Source organism: Lissotriton helveticus, chromosome 8 (genome assembly GCF_964261635.1).
Source record: "Lissotriton helveticus chromosome 8, aLisHel1.1, whole genome shotgun sequence".
NCBI classification, from domain to species: Eukaryota; Metazoa; Chordata; class Amphibia; order Caudata; family Salamandridae; genus Lissotriton; species Lissotriton helveticus.
The window spans coordinates 391,940,900-391,956,294 of NC_136069.1; the positions used below are offsets into that span (position 1 = coordinate 391,940,900).

A 15,395-nucleotide genomic window follows, 5' to 3' on the forward strand; every position below is an offset into this window, starting at 1 on the left:
GCGATTCGTACGCTGTTGCGTCGAGACCTTGCTTCTAGGTCATCTGACTTGTTTTTAATGACTTCCAGAAGCCTGTCCATCTCAGAGTATTTCTGTTTGGTGGTGTGCGACTCATCCTCCACAGCAGAGAGTCGGGTCACGGCCTCCTCAATGCATTCGCCATATTTATCTAGTTTGGCTGCCATGTTGTCTACCCTTTGTGAGATGGTGTCCAGCTTTCCATGCACATCCTGAAGACTTTTTTGTATGGCTTTGAGGACTTGTTCCATGCCGTTGTGTGATGTCGCCTCGTTGTCTGCCTCAGTGTCCGATTGCAACGCAGCACCTTTCGCTGGCTTTTTTGCAGGGAATGCCAGCGTGGACTGTAGCTTCTCCGGTTTGCCCATGGCGGCAAGTTCACCGTGTGTTTATGAAGAGAAGCACTGCAAGAGTGCGTTTATGTGCCCCATCACACACACCTCCTACGTTGGGTATATCCCTAGGGTATCAGAACCATGCAGCCATACTCGCCCCAGATCGCAATAATGATAGGACATCAGGGGGCAATAGCAAGGCGAAAGTGGTAGGTGCGATAACCAACCCACGTCGACACCAGCCTCCTTGGTACACAGTTTCTGGGCGCAGGCAATGAGTATACACTCGCGCAGCTCATCTTGCACTCTGCGGCTTACTGTGGGTCACAGGTACCGGAACCCATCGATGCGCGCTATGTGTACCGGGATCCTACTGCCTTTGCGCAGTTTGGAGGGCAGCACACTTGCACAGATATTTAGGAACATGGATATCAGCGTGTCCCGGCTGTCCGCCCACCTTTCTGCATCTGTCAGTGGTGTCGCATCAGCAGCCGTTTCGTGTACCCTCGCGCCACTTACTGGTCACCGCAGGTGGGAGATGGGAAGGTTCCCATAGCCCGATCTGCTCTCCGCAACCATCCGCGTTTCAGATCATGGGCACAGCCATCTTGAAGCCCGCATTCGCGCCTTTCTTGTTCCACGCTGATGTTTAAAATTATATTGGTTTACGGTATAGTAGCGAAAAGATATGTTGCTACCTGGACTCAGTTCTGTTCTCGGTCCGCTTGTGAATTGCACCAGCCATGTAAATCAGGCATCGCCGCCGATGTTGCCGACTTCCCGTCTGTTAGTCGCTCAGGGCGCCGCCATCTTGATGTGCAGGACTGCACAGCCCCGCAATATTTTCTTTTAGGTTTTAGGGGCTTGTGGTCTCATCTCAGTCCATCTGTTGCGCTCTGCAGGTGCTCAAGACTTTCCGACAGCGGGTGTTCATTTTTGCAGATGCTTTGGAACTCTCATTTCGCAATATTCGCCGCTTACACAACCTGGCCGGCGGAGCTGTCTTACAAGGCAGCCATCCCGCTGTGCGCCCTCTAGCGCCTCCCCATTCACTTGTATATATTCCTGTTCATCACTCACGCCTGAATTATGAATGTAATCTATATGTGGTTATGATCCAATAGGATGTATGTTTTGCACTACCTTGCGTGTGTTTTAATATTTCACATGTATTATATGTATCATTTTAATGTCTGTGCAGCACTTGGCTTAATGGTATGCCCCCATGGACTTTGAACATCATGCCCCTTAGGGAAATCACACTGGATGAGTGCAACCTTTATTATGCCCCTTGGTGATGCAACACAGGGTTATTTCAGCCTTTCCCAGTCTTTTTTCCTATACTGGGCGAGCCCGCGCCCCGGCACAGTCTGTCTTCACATTAACCGAACGGAACGGAACGGAACAGCTGTAGAACAGCGCACTCGGTGGATAACATGCACGCTGGCTTTTTAAGCCACAGCTGTAGAACAGCACGCCTGCTTTTTAAGCCAGGGTCTGATACACGTCATTCTTGCAGTTACAAGAGACGCCAACGGATGCTGTCCAGTTTTGTAACAGAATAGAAACCCGTTCAACTATTATTACTAAATGCTGCCATCTTTACAGATATGAATTTCCAAACTGCGATAATCGACTAGAAGGTCTCTCGCCGCTCTTACATAGCGGGTGAGTCTAGATATGGTGCAGGTGCCCAGGTTTTATTATGTTTATCTGTATACACCCTAGTTTGTCCTAATGTACCGTACTTTTGATACTTCTTAGCACTGTGGGAATTATCCCCAACCCTGATGAATCAACCGGATTTGAACAACACAACCATGAAGTAGTCTCTTGGTTTTTCACCGCGACCTTTGTCCTGTGAGCAATTAACTTTCATGTAACATGGCTGTGTTCCACAAGCACACATATTGGCACATTAATGCAGCCCATCTTTTGGGGGTCATGTATCTTGACACTGTAGCTCTACCTCGCCACTCTTAACTTTACGGTTATTTTCAGGTTTCCCCTTCCCTGTCTTGAGGAAGGCCCGCAGCAGAGGAATCCACTTACCCTTTTGTGTTAGCGTTGAAACGTCAATATCGCCTGAGTGGGCCTACACCCAACATTTATTCCCCTCATACCCCAACTAAAGATGAAGTTACACTGTGACAAGAATCTTTGAAAAGTTAAAGGGAATTGAAATTGTGTGTAGGGGTAGGCGCGATACTGTAGTAGTACCGGTTTTGTCAGGCATTTTTTCCGGATCCCCTTCTGCCTTAACATATTTGGATTGTTACCTTATGCCTCTTGATGATTTTGATCTCCATTTTCTATTCTCCACATAAGCACTTACTTTCACACTTTTTCTTTCTTCCTTTGACAATAACCATTTCAATATCATATGCTGCATATTATGCCTTTACATATATGGTTAATTTTTTTAATGAATACTCAGTGCAAATAAATTGATGTTTGAAATTTAATTAATCTTCAGTGGCCTCCGATTTATGATCTGATGATTTCTTTGTCTTTATGAATGTGCCTCCAGCTTTTATGAATTATTTACATAAATAGAAATTGAGTATAGTTAAGGTTTGTCTAGGACCACTGTTTTCTATATTGATCGACACCCAGGTCCTTTGACTTTCTACTGGGTTATCCCATTTATAATAATGGCCAGCTCCGAAGTGGACGCGAAGCTGGAATGACGTTGATCGATGTTGTTTCTGACGCCGGAAGGCACTTTTGTTCCTGTGTTTATTGCTGGCATTCATTTTGGGCCAGAAGGAGGTGAAGAGGAATGGGAGGGGCAGCTGGACCTTTAGCCGACTAGCTTGAAGAACCATACTGGCAGAGGAACCTGGATGAGGCCAGTGGTCTGCACACTTCACCTGACACTGGCTTGCTCCCAACCCCCTATCGTGGCTACAGAGGAGGGAGCTTCCTATGTTGTGGTGGTAAGAAGGTCAGTTGAGGTCCTTGGCCTTGGGCTCCCTTCGGTGGCAGGCAGGACTAACTTCCTGACAGAGGTGCTTCAGCCTGCTGTTTCCACTTCCAAACTTCTTGCCTTTTAGTGAAGCCCTTACTGATGTCCTTCTGACCAATTGGTTCAAGCCCATCACGGGGGCTCCTTTGGACAGGACAAACACTCGCCACCCCGTTCCGGGTGACTCAGCATTCCTGATGGAACATCCCTCCCCTGAGAGCTTGGTGCTCCAAGCCTCATCTTCAAAAGGTGCTTTTTTCATCTGCTCCCCCAGATAGGGAATCCAAGATTCTGGATCATCTTGGGACGAGGATGTTTTCTTCCTTCAGCTTGGCATTGCAGCCGGTGAACACCACTTCCCTCTTGGGCCGATATTCCCATACCATCTGGGATATGGTCGCGCAGGTGCTACCTCAGTGTATGGAGGAGGCCCAGGCATTCTTTCCCAGGCAGTTGCAGCTGGGAGATATACAGCCAAATTAGTAGTACATTGAGGACCGGACTTCACCGATTCACTGGGCAGAACACTTGCCACCTCGGTAGCAGTCAGATGCTATGCCTGGTTGAGGACTTCTGGCTTTTTGGGGGTTTACAATCAACTTTGATAAACATGCTCTTTGATGGCACTCACCTTTGTAGCAACAAAGCAGACTCGCCGCTTTAGAGCTTTATGGATTTTTGGGTTACAGCCAAATCCTTGGGCCTTACAGCTGCCACCTGTCCATCTCAATCTGCCTGTTCTGTCCTGCCCAGCCACTGACTCAAGCAATCTGTTCAGCCTTTGCGTTGTCACGGACATTGAACCCTGCATCTTTGCAAGTCAGGGAACCAGCATGCGGGCCAGTCCACCCTTTCCTGCTGCCTCCAAACCTTCCTATTTTGACATTTCAGGCCCATTATCAGCCAGTCAGAGGCAGCATTCGCCTTCACCTCCTCCACTGGCAGACCATCACATCGGACAGGTAGGTTCTTCCAACAGTCCAAAGGGGTTACTCCCTCCCCTTCGTCAGTACCCCTTCCTCCACGCCACCTTCTCACAACCGCATGTTGGAGGATCATTTGGCACTTTTCAAGGAAGTTTTGGCTCTCTTGGCCAAGGGAGCTATAGAGAGGGTCAGAAGTTGGTCGTGGTTGTTATTTCCGCCTCATTCTGGTGCCCAAAAAGGACAAAGGCCTGTGCCCTATACTAGACCTCTGAACCTCAACTTCTTCCCCCAGAAGTAGAAGTTCAAAATGCTCACTTTAGCTGAGGTCCTGTCTACCCTGAACCCAGGAGACTGGATGGTGGCGTTGGACTTGCAGGATGTTTATTTCCATATCCCCGCCCTGTCAGCCCATGGACATTACCTACGGATCACGGTGGACCACAAGCACTGTCAGTTCACCGTGCTCCCCTTTGGCCTTACCAGTGCCCCTCGGATGTTCACAAAGGTGATGAATGTGGTCGCTGCTCATCTGCACAGATCAGGCATTCCAGTCTTCCCCTATCTCGACGACTGGCTGTTAAAGGCAGGCTCTCACCAGACTGTGGTCTCTCACCTCCTGACTAAGGCGGACCTCCTGAACTCACTAGTGTTCACTATGAACGTGCCAAAGTCATACCTGACTCCCTTTCAGATGCTCCCTTTCATCGGAGCGATTCTGGACACAGTGTAGTTTCGGGCCTATCCTCCCGATCAGCGAGTCTGGAATATTTGGCCTATGATACTGATGTTTCAGCCTCGATCCCGGATTTCGATGAGAATATGTCAGAGGCTGCTGGGCCTTATGGCCTCTTACATCCTGCAGGTGGATAATGCCAGATGGCATATGCTGGCTCTGGAGTGTGACCCGAGGTTCCAGTGGGCGCACCATCAGGGGAATCTTTCCGACTACGTTCAGATCCCAGAGGAAACTGCTCAACAACTGCAGTGGTGGCTAACAAACCAAGATTGGGTCAGAGGCAGATCCCGCTCTCTTTCCCAACCAGATCTAATGGTTGTGACTGATGCGTCACACCTGGGATGGGGCAGCCATCTCGGAGAGGCAGAAATCAGAGACGTCTGGTCTCCAGCGGTGTTCGGTCTCCATGTCAACCTTTTGGAGTTCTGTGCGATCAGACTGGCACTGAAGGCATTCCTTCCGTCTCTCAAAGGTAAAGTGGTGCAATAGTGATGGGAGGGTAATAGACTCTTTGTCAGGATGCTTTCCTCTTCTGGACATGGCTGGAACATCAGGGCATAACCCTGATGGTTCAACACCTGGTGGGCTCTCTTAACATCAGAGCGAACAAACTCTGCCATTGGTGCTTCGTTGATTACGAATGGCATCTCCATCTGGATGTAGCACAATGTTTCTTTCAGCAGTGTCCAGAGTGCTCATAATTCTTGTATCTCCGGACTGGGAACAAAGAGTGTTTTACTCCGACCTTCTGAGCATGGCCATCTATCCTCCGATCAGACTGGCCCTTCGGTAGGATCTTCTATTGCAGCAGCAGGGAGCAATTCTTTATCCGAACCTTTCCAGTCTCCACCTTCTTGCGTACAAATCGAGCTGTGGCAAGTCTGTGATCTCATCTTGGCAGCCAAGCACCCCTCCACTAAAATGGTATAAACCTGTAAATGGAACACATTTGTGGCAGGGTGCACAGCAAAGGCTGTTGATGCACTTTCTTCCTCTCTTTCAGAGGTTCTCTTGTATATACTTTCTTTGGCCCAGCAGGGTTCTGCTTTGGGCACTCTTATAGGATATCTTGCAGCTATCTCTGCCTTTCTACACCTTCCAGATCAGCCTTCTTTATTTGAGTCTCCCAATGGGATTTAAATTTGATTTTAACCTTTCTTGTGTGTGCTCTTTTCGAGCCCCTTCATAATTGTCCTCTCAGGCTGCTGTCTTTCAAACTGCTTTCCTTATTGCCATCACCTCTGCTCACAGAGTCAACGAGCTTCAGGGTCTATCTTCCAAGCCTCCTTATCTGTCTGTCCATCCAGATGCATTGGTGCTTTGAACGAAAGCTCCTTTCCTTCCTAAAGTGGTCACACCCTTTCATATGGCATAGTCCATCACTTTGCCCACCTTTAACCCCCCCCCCCCACATCCCTCCAAGGAGGAGAAGCTCCACCATTTGGACATACAACATTTGCTGTCTTTTTATCTTGATCATGCCAAAGACTTCCTGGGGGATGATGAACTCTTCATTGGCTATGTGTGCACCAAGAAATGTCGGGCTTTTCAATAATGGACCATCTCTACAATAGGTTGCCCTCTGCATTAAAATATGCTATGCATTGGAAAAGAAGGAAGCTCCTGTGGGGTTGCGTTCTCACTCCACTAGAGCAACAGCAGCAACCACTGTGTTAGCATGTGGAGTCCCACTCATTGATATCTGTGAGGCAGTGACATGGGCATCTCTGCCCATGGAAACCAGACATTGTTGCCTGGGCAGTCAAGTCTGGAGGGGCAGATACTTTGCCAGTTCGGTTCTCCAGGACTTCCTCATGTGATCTTGGTTCGCAGACCCTCCTCCGGAGATTGTATTGCTGGGGTATCTATTCTAAGGTAAGGAATCTACAACTAATAGTCTCTATCAGATGAACAAGTTACTTACCTTCGGTAACGATGTATCTGGTACAGACATATATTAATTGTAGATCCCTTACTGCCCCACCCATCCTTCTCGCTCTGTGAACTGATTGCTAGGGATAGGGACTTTCCGATAGGGCCCTTGTTTGGGTGCACCAGTGGACAATTTCTTTCATCGCTCTGCTCTTTTGGCATGGAAAGCCGTGTTAAGAACTGACATTAGCACACATGGGCAGAATCTATACAGGTCCTATGACGTCATCCTGGTGCCCACGACGCGGGATGCCCAGCCCACCAACCCCACTTACTTACACATAGGGGTACTGCTAACGACAAATCTCCAGATCCAGACTGACGCCTGGGGAAATTCTAAGGTAATTAATCTACAACTAATATTTGTCTCTACCAGATACATCGTCAATGAAGGTTAGTAACTTTTTCATCAGGTATTGATGGACATTCCTATTCGAACTACCTTTTGATTTGAAAGCCCATATTGCTGTTATCTCTGAAGAGGATAAATTAGTTTTGGAATTGACAGATTCCAACTCCTTGGAAATTGAAAAAGAGCAATCACCCATGAAGAAATAAGGGAACAAGATGTGATCAAGAGCACAGCATCAGGAGAAGGAGAGGTAGACACTGTCCTACTAAGGGACTCAGAGACTGAAAAATAACCCTAAAAATAGATTCTGTTATGGCATCGTGACTATGCAAAGAGCACTTCCCCTTTTCAACATTTCTGATAAACTTCATCAACAATGAACATATGAAAAAGCTACAATTAGGTTGTGGGAGGAGATGAATGGGAAGATGTGGAGGCTGACCAGAAATGCAGTTTCACCTTCACACTTGAGGTGTTTAAGCTCCCCACCCTATAAAAGTCAAGCAGCTAAAATGTTGGCAATAGTGAACATCAATATTTTTTACACAAATTTGTGACTACCTCTAAAGTCCCTTGCACATATTTTGCTGTTATGCTTAAAATATTATATTGCTTCCAAAATGGGATTTAATGTAAGAAGAAAGAAAATTAAATATTACCTTTGGTGAATTTATTTAATATATTCCTGTACCCTGCATTCTTATTTAACATGTATGGTTTGTTTAATATATTTTCCCCTTTATGGGCCTGATTCACAAAGGAAAACCTACACTTTTCTGTAATTTTGTGATTGTTTGCCTTTCACAAATGTATTTTGCAAGTAGCATATTTACGAGTCCGGAGTCTCCGAACATAAAAAGATAGGACTGCCCTCAAAAGTATAAGTTTACCTTTGTGAATCAGCCCCAACATATCTAGTGTGAGAAATTAAAAAGCACTTCTGTAAATCAGTTTTGCCTGGGTTTGAAAAAGAAGTTACTTATGTGTGTAATTGTCACAGTTACATAGTTTTATGATTTAAAATGTGTAATCATTCCTGATGGCTGGTTGCACATACCAATGGCATAAACCTTTGGGGTAGAACATGTTCGTTAAGTATAACTTTCTTGTGTTAGGGAGCAGTATTAGATGAGCAGGAGCATGCTTTGTTGGCAGCGATATTTACATATATGTTTAAGTTGTGTTTCTTCATTTTCAACCTCTCAACAGACCTCGTGAACCTTATTATAGACCCACTTGTCTGGAGATGTGCTGTGCAGACATAAGGTAAGCTTTTTCTCAATAATGCCTATGATTTTTCTGAAGAATAAATTCTTGTCCTTGATCAACAACGAAGCCTAGAACGTGAGAGATTGTGTAGCACTTGTTTTGCCATCCAAAGCATTGAACATCAGTAGCAGAGAAAACCCTTATATTCAGCTTTGTAGAATGGAAGAACAGAGGGATGAGACAGAAAGAACTGACCTAATGCTTCTCAGCTCAATAGAGGGCTTGTATACTTGTCAATGATAACAGATGAGCCACCACTCCCCTGTCTTAAAGCAGCATGGGAGTGTGATAGCACAGAGAAAAACATTTGGGATGCACTTCATGCTTCTACAGGGGAGACCGAGATGACGTAGCTCATGTCCACTCCAGCTTGGTTAATTGGTTTCAGACAAGGGCACACATTATCCCTATCATGATTTGGCTGGTTTTTATGTACCATATCAAAATGGTCTTTTTTTACGGTAATGTCATATCAATATTTTCATTCTAATTAAGCATATACACCAATTTTTAAGAAATGCAACGGAGTGCATGAGCAATGGCCTTCACTACACTCTACTAAAGCCTCATTCATTTTCAATTCTTTTGTAAATTAGTGAGTTAGTCCCTGCATTTTCTTGTTCTAATTTCTCTTTACAAAGTAATTTTTCCTTATGTCCCTAGTTTTATTGCACTGTGATCTGGTGGTGATGTTGACAGGCACCGCCTTCTGTACTAATGTCCCTGTGACCAGACTCACAATTGTAACCTCTTGCTTCTCATTGACTCAAGGTGCTGAGATCCAGTCAGCACAATCACAACTAGAAATAAATATTTGGATCTAAAATTGTTATAATGCTAGAGAACGTTGTTTTTAGATCCTTACATCAGGTAAGAAGCTTCTTTTCTGAAAGCTTACACACCATGTGAACATTTTGTCTGTGGTTTGGGAAGGACTACTCGAGAGGCATAGTGTAACTTTAAGGTGTAGGGCATGGACGTGTCACATATTCTGATCCTGACTTTGAGAAAATCCTGCAGCTTCTACAAGATATTACTTAGTGTTCAAAATCAACTGCAAAAGCGTTTATACTGACCTCAGTGACAAGTCACATTAATGGAATTTCCACCTGGCTAAAGGGCTGGGGTGTGGTGTGGTGGATCGCATGGGAAGGATTTCCCTTGTTCACCTCTAATCATCAAGCTATCTTACTCTGTTGTGAACACTATCAAATGTGATCGCTATCAAATGTGATCCATCCCAGTCACCAGAGCCTTTGTTCAGTAGATCTTTTTGATGTAGATCTACAGGGGCTCATTTACAAGCCCTGTGTGTCGCCGAAAAGTCATATTTTGTGACGTTCCGGTGGTGCCCAGGGCTTAGCCATTTCTACAAGGCCATGTAAATCCACCCTGCATGACTTTTCATGGCCTTTTGATGGAATAAGGCAAAGCAGCGTAAGTTGCACTGTTGTTTCACACTACGATGGGGAGGTTTGCAACGGGTGTTACAGTGGGTATTCCCATGTAACACCCACAGCATTTAACATATTCCTAGATTTACAACAAGCTGTAAACATGGGAGTACTTCAAAAGCCTATGCCTCCCCAAGGTAGGCGTTGGGGAGGCACAAAGAGAAGAAATAACATTATTTCACCTTGTTTTTTTCTCTTTCTATGTGTGCTGCATTCAGGAGCACACACAGAAAGAGGACAGTGCCTCCATTGACTGTTTTTGTGCAGGAAGCTGATCCTTGATGCACAAACAAAAACATCCGTACAGCGCGGATACCCTTACAACATGGTTCAAGGGTGCCTGAGTTGGTGCAAGGCAGCCTTTTGAAGTCCAGCACAGTAGAAGAGAACAGGGATGCACTGTATCTTATAGATAAGGTACTTTCCTGCCCTTTTGTTTTGACCTAGGGCAGCACAGCAGGAAGGCTTGCAGCGCTGCACTACACCAAAAGTCAATTAGACCCACTGTAGTTAGTATTTGAACTATATCCATTCAGTGGCTTTTCTATATTGGTGAAGCTATGTACATTTACTTATGACAGCATTTTAAAATATTTTTTTTCCATCTTGCATGGCATACTAGTCCACTGTTTCAGTCATTTATTTGAACAGGTGGAATATGACCATAGTTACTTCTCAACCCATGTATTATTGGTGAAAACGACTGCTGCAGCCTGGAAAGCAGAACTTTGAACTTTTATCTGTGACATTTAGGAGTTCACAACTTAAAAATGATAATCATTGCAACTTGCTGATCATAGTTATACTGTTTTGTAATATATGTAGTCTGTAAATACATTCCATGATGGAAATCGAATTTTGGTTGGTTGTAGAAACAATTGATATGGAACTCAGGCTAGAATACTGAAGGGAAGTGTAACTTTTTCATGTTGCAGTGCAGTATCTGTTAAAGAAAGTTTGTGATCATTGCATAAATGGATGAGCACGAAATGTGTATTACCAATATAACTGCTAAGTGTGAATAGTGAGGGGAAGTGGCAACTAAGTGGTGGACAAAGATGGCTGCACATTAATGTGCTCCCAGCCTTCTTCTCTGAATTGGTTTACATCCCTCATGGCAGATGGCTGAAAAAGCACAGAGACAGGCTTCTCTGAATTCTGCGCGTGGCAATGAGATGGAGGAGAGACTCGGTGCTCAATAGGTGAGCTTGAACTTAGGCAACAACAGCTGCCTGGGCCTAGGATGACACGCAGTCTAGGCCTAAGATGGTGACTGTTATGATGTAGAGGCCCTGCTGGTTCAGTGAAGGATGTATTTGCACCTTGCTCATTTGCATTGCCCCTGAGAGTCACTGTGTAATATTTGAGGCTGACCCAGCAGAGCACTATATATTGATCATTAACTCCTTCACAGAGCTGTGAAGAGACGGACTGCCATTGTCTAGAAGATGGTTTGCATACTAAAGTGTACCAAAGTAGGAGTATTGAACAAGCAGCATGCATTGATTGTGCCTCGGAAGCAGGGAGGTTCTACTAGATAGGTGTGATGCCTATGGTGATAAGAGACTTGCTGTCAATCTGCTTAGAAAATTGAGTTTTGTAGGTTGAGGCACAGTAAAGGCATGAAGATCATTCAGAAGGCATGATGACGTGGCAGGTAGTGGCACTACATGTGGGGTCCGTGGTTGTGAGAGCCTAAGTCTTGCCTAAACAAAGTATATGGGGGCACGGCAGATGCCATTGACGGGCTTTAGAGATTGGAGGGTGACAAACTGGGGCTTAGCAGGTGCTGGGCTTAGAAGGTGCTCCTCCCTCTTTCTTCCCTTCTGGGTAGGGTTCAAGGAGAATTGACAAATCTGTAAATTGATATATATGCCTAGAAACGCAGAAAAGCCACCCCCGTCATTGATCACAAAGCACCACAGGGAGAGGTATGTCCACACCAAAACCCTAATGAAAGCAGCACAATGGATAGGAACAGATCCACTTAAGACTTGAGTAGCAGCCAGTGGTCAGGATCTGACTGTATGCTACTACACTCTGAGGAACCACACACCCCTGAGGAGTCAGCTGGAATGCATGAACTTAGCTGTGCTTACAAACTGGCCCAAATACTAAAGGATATGAATACCTTTTGGGAAGTTTTGTAGACCAAGATAAAGTTGCAAAAAACCTTCATATCTTACGTGATGGCTACCACCAGACAAGGTAAGGTGAAATAAAGATGACTAAGGGAGGTGCGCTTGTTGGTGGACAATTTGCAAACATAAAGATGGAGTTTACTGGCATAGTAGGACTTCTGGGCCAGATAGCAAAAGTCATTGGCGTGGGAGCTGGCAAAACAATGTGCCAGATGGTGGGGAGGGGGCTGACATGAACGCTTATCTGGAGAGATTGCAATCCACAGTAGTGGCTCCACATGGCTTGTCATAATTATTCGAGTTGGAATGTGCACACCGAGTACCTGTGAGGAACCCGACCCGGGGGTCCATCCACACTTCTGTGGTAATTCACCTTCTTCACTATAAATATAGACACTTGATACACAGGCAAGCTAAAAAAAAGTATAACTAAATGGCTATATTTCCAGGCTACACACTACGCAGCATAAAAGTGCGTACTTTCTGGAGGTTAAAAAGGAAATCCAAGAGGCAGATCTAAAGTTCCTGATATTATTTCTGACCAAATTTATGGTAATGATAGATTAGCGCACTCTGTTGTTTGATGGCCCCACAAAAGCATGGGAATCGATGTAGTAAAATAGGCCTCGCACAAGAATCACGCTCCAAAATGACCGCAAAAAAGAGGACAAGACAACACCAGAATAAACAAACCATCTAGAATGCAGACATAGCAGCTGCAGTGCAACCACCAAATACCTTCAGCAACCAGGTAATGCAAGAAATATGTGAGAACACATCACATGCCACTCGAAAGAGCTTGGACACTACCATAGAGGAGGGTCAGCTGTAGCTGCAGCTGACACCCAGGTCTGTAGATGAGCTTGATATCCACTATTCAGAGGGGTCATGGACAAATAAATAGAGAAAGTAATGTTTCTCCAGATGGTAGCACGTCCGTCCCGCAGCAGGACAGGAAGACCCTGGTGATGAAGCATCCCATCAAGGGTCCTTTAGGTGGGTGAGGGGTATTTTAACAAAGCTGTGTGCTTTCCATCACTTTAGGAGACACACTAGTGGAACATTACTTTTTGTTTTCTACTAGGGTGGATCCCATTGTTTGATAGCTATTGACCAGAGGAAGACGTATCCACCTCTTAGGCTCTTTTGAGCACTAACTCTTCACTCCTTCTTTGATTTTTTGACAAATAAAAAGAGACTCAGGGTGAAATAAGGATGAGCACAATGAACTTGACCAGGTACTGCTGGGGCCTTGGAGTAAAAAGGGAAAACTTGGGCCTCTAATGAAGGGGAGTTGGGATGAGCGAGAGCAGGCTACCACTCCTCAGTACTCCTTTAGCCAAAGGAGACATGAGAGCATTAACTATATTCCAGTTAAATTTACAGTTCACTGGGCTGATCATTGTTGCCACTCTGACCCGGAGTGTAGAAGTTAGAGTAAGTTGCATTATGCATGCCCAGTCAAAGCACCTCAGCGTGAAATGCTCCAACATGCAATAAAGAGACAGCAGTAGGCTTGGAGAATCTACTTAAGGGAGGTAGAGGGCCTGTGGATGTATTCCAGATCTATCCTTAGATGATGACACAAGGCCTAAATAAATGCGCATTTCTTTACACTGATCAAGAGATATAAAATCCTACCCTACTTGAAGCGAAGATGAATGGATGTTCCTTTTGTCCAAGCAACACATTTAGCAAGCCTGGAAGTGACTAACCCCCAGATTCATCAAAGTCATGTTTTGCGAGTCCTTAATAGGGAATTTTAAGGATTCGCAATTAAAGACTCGCAAAACGGGATGCATGTAGGAATCACAATATTATTTGCGATTCCTACTGATTCCTAATTTGCGATTAGCTAATTACTTATCGCAAATAAGGAATGGCTTTCCCATTCATTCCTATGGGCCTAAAGGCCCATAGGAATGAATGGGGAGTCAGTCATTCCTTATTTGCAATTAGCAATTAACTAATCGCAAATTTGCCGCAATTTCAAGGGTGCCAGGGTGTCCAAAGGACACCCTGTTGCACCCCTGAAATTGATATGTGCACATATGTTGCGCACACACATGCCCTTAGGGCATGTGTGTGCGCAACATGGAACTTTGAAAAATGCACTTTAGTGCATTTTTCAAAGTTTTTGCAAATTACCACGAAGTTGTACTTCATGTTAATTTGCGTGCCCTATTTGCGAATTTGCAATTTTAAACACTTTCATGCATTGCATTTAGGGAATCCTTAAATGCAAATAATCGCAATTTAGCGATTTCTAGAATTGCGATTTTTGCATTTGGGTTGATGCATCCCAAATGCAAAAATACTGCTCGCTAAGAGCCAGATTCTCAGAATCTGGCCCTTTGCGAGCAAATTTTTGTTTGATGAATCTGGCTATAAGGGGCATATGTAGGTAGCCGTTTGCGATTCGCAAACGCCGAAATTCGGCGAATTTTGGCGTTTGCGAATCGCAAACGGCGTTTTGCTATGTAGGTGCATATTAGCAAAAAAAGGAATCGCAAAAATTGCGATTCCTTATTTTGCTCAAGCATTTAAGGAATTGCAATTTTGCGATTCCTTAAATGCTATGTAGGAGTCAATTAAAAAATGCGATTCAGGCTTAAGGAATCGCAAAATGCCACCTACTCCAAGTAGATGGTATTTTGCGATTTCCTTTAAAAATGCTTTTTTTTAATTCAAAGTGCCATGTGGCACACAGACATGCCCTTAGGGCATGTCTGTGCGCCACATGTACTTACAGGCACATTCCAGGGGTGCAACAGGTGTCCTTTGGACACCCTGGCACCCTTGGAATTGCGATTCTCAAATTGCGATTTTCTCATAGAAAATCGCAATTTGAGAATGTATCCCCCTTCATTCATATGGGCCTCTTGGCCCATTGGAATGAATGGGACACTCATTCCTTAATTGCGATGTGCAATTTGCTAATCGCAATTAAGGAATATTAGGTAATCGCAAAAAAATTGCGAATTATTACCTACATTACATTTTGCTATTCTCAAATAGCGATTCCTTAAAAATCGCTATTTCAGAATCGCAAAATGGAGATTACCTACATATGCCCCTAAGAAACGAAGAGCACATGGCCTGCTTCTTTTATTCACCGTTTACAACTGATTAGCTACATCAACATTAGTGAGTTTGGTACACGTGTAGACTACTTTGGCTGCTTGCCATGCAGTTAGGTGATGTGTTATCCTGAAAGAGCTGAACTTGGTGTTTTCACATTCTCAGAAGCTTGCAGGTCCCATC

The 15,395-nt window shown here is 44.7% G+C and overlaps 1 protein-coding gene across 7 annotated transcripts in view; it reads left to right on the plus strand.

Annotated features, from left to right (window-relative positions):
• LOC144772708 (uncharacterized) overlaps positions 1-15,395 on the plus strand; it is a 1,708,106-nt gene that overhangs the window by 1,258,858 nt on the left and 433,853 nt on the right. For all 7 annotated transcript variants that reach the window (XM_078657210.1, XM_078657211.1, XM_078657206.1 and 4 more), the window contains one exon: positions 8,477-8,533. In XM_078657210.1, the coding sequence (XP_078513336.1) occupies positions 8,477-8,533 (57 nt within the window). The remainder of the gene's footprint in view (positions 1-8,476; positions 8,534-15,395) is intronic.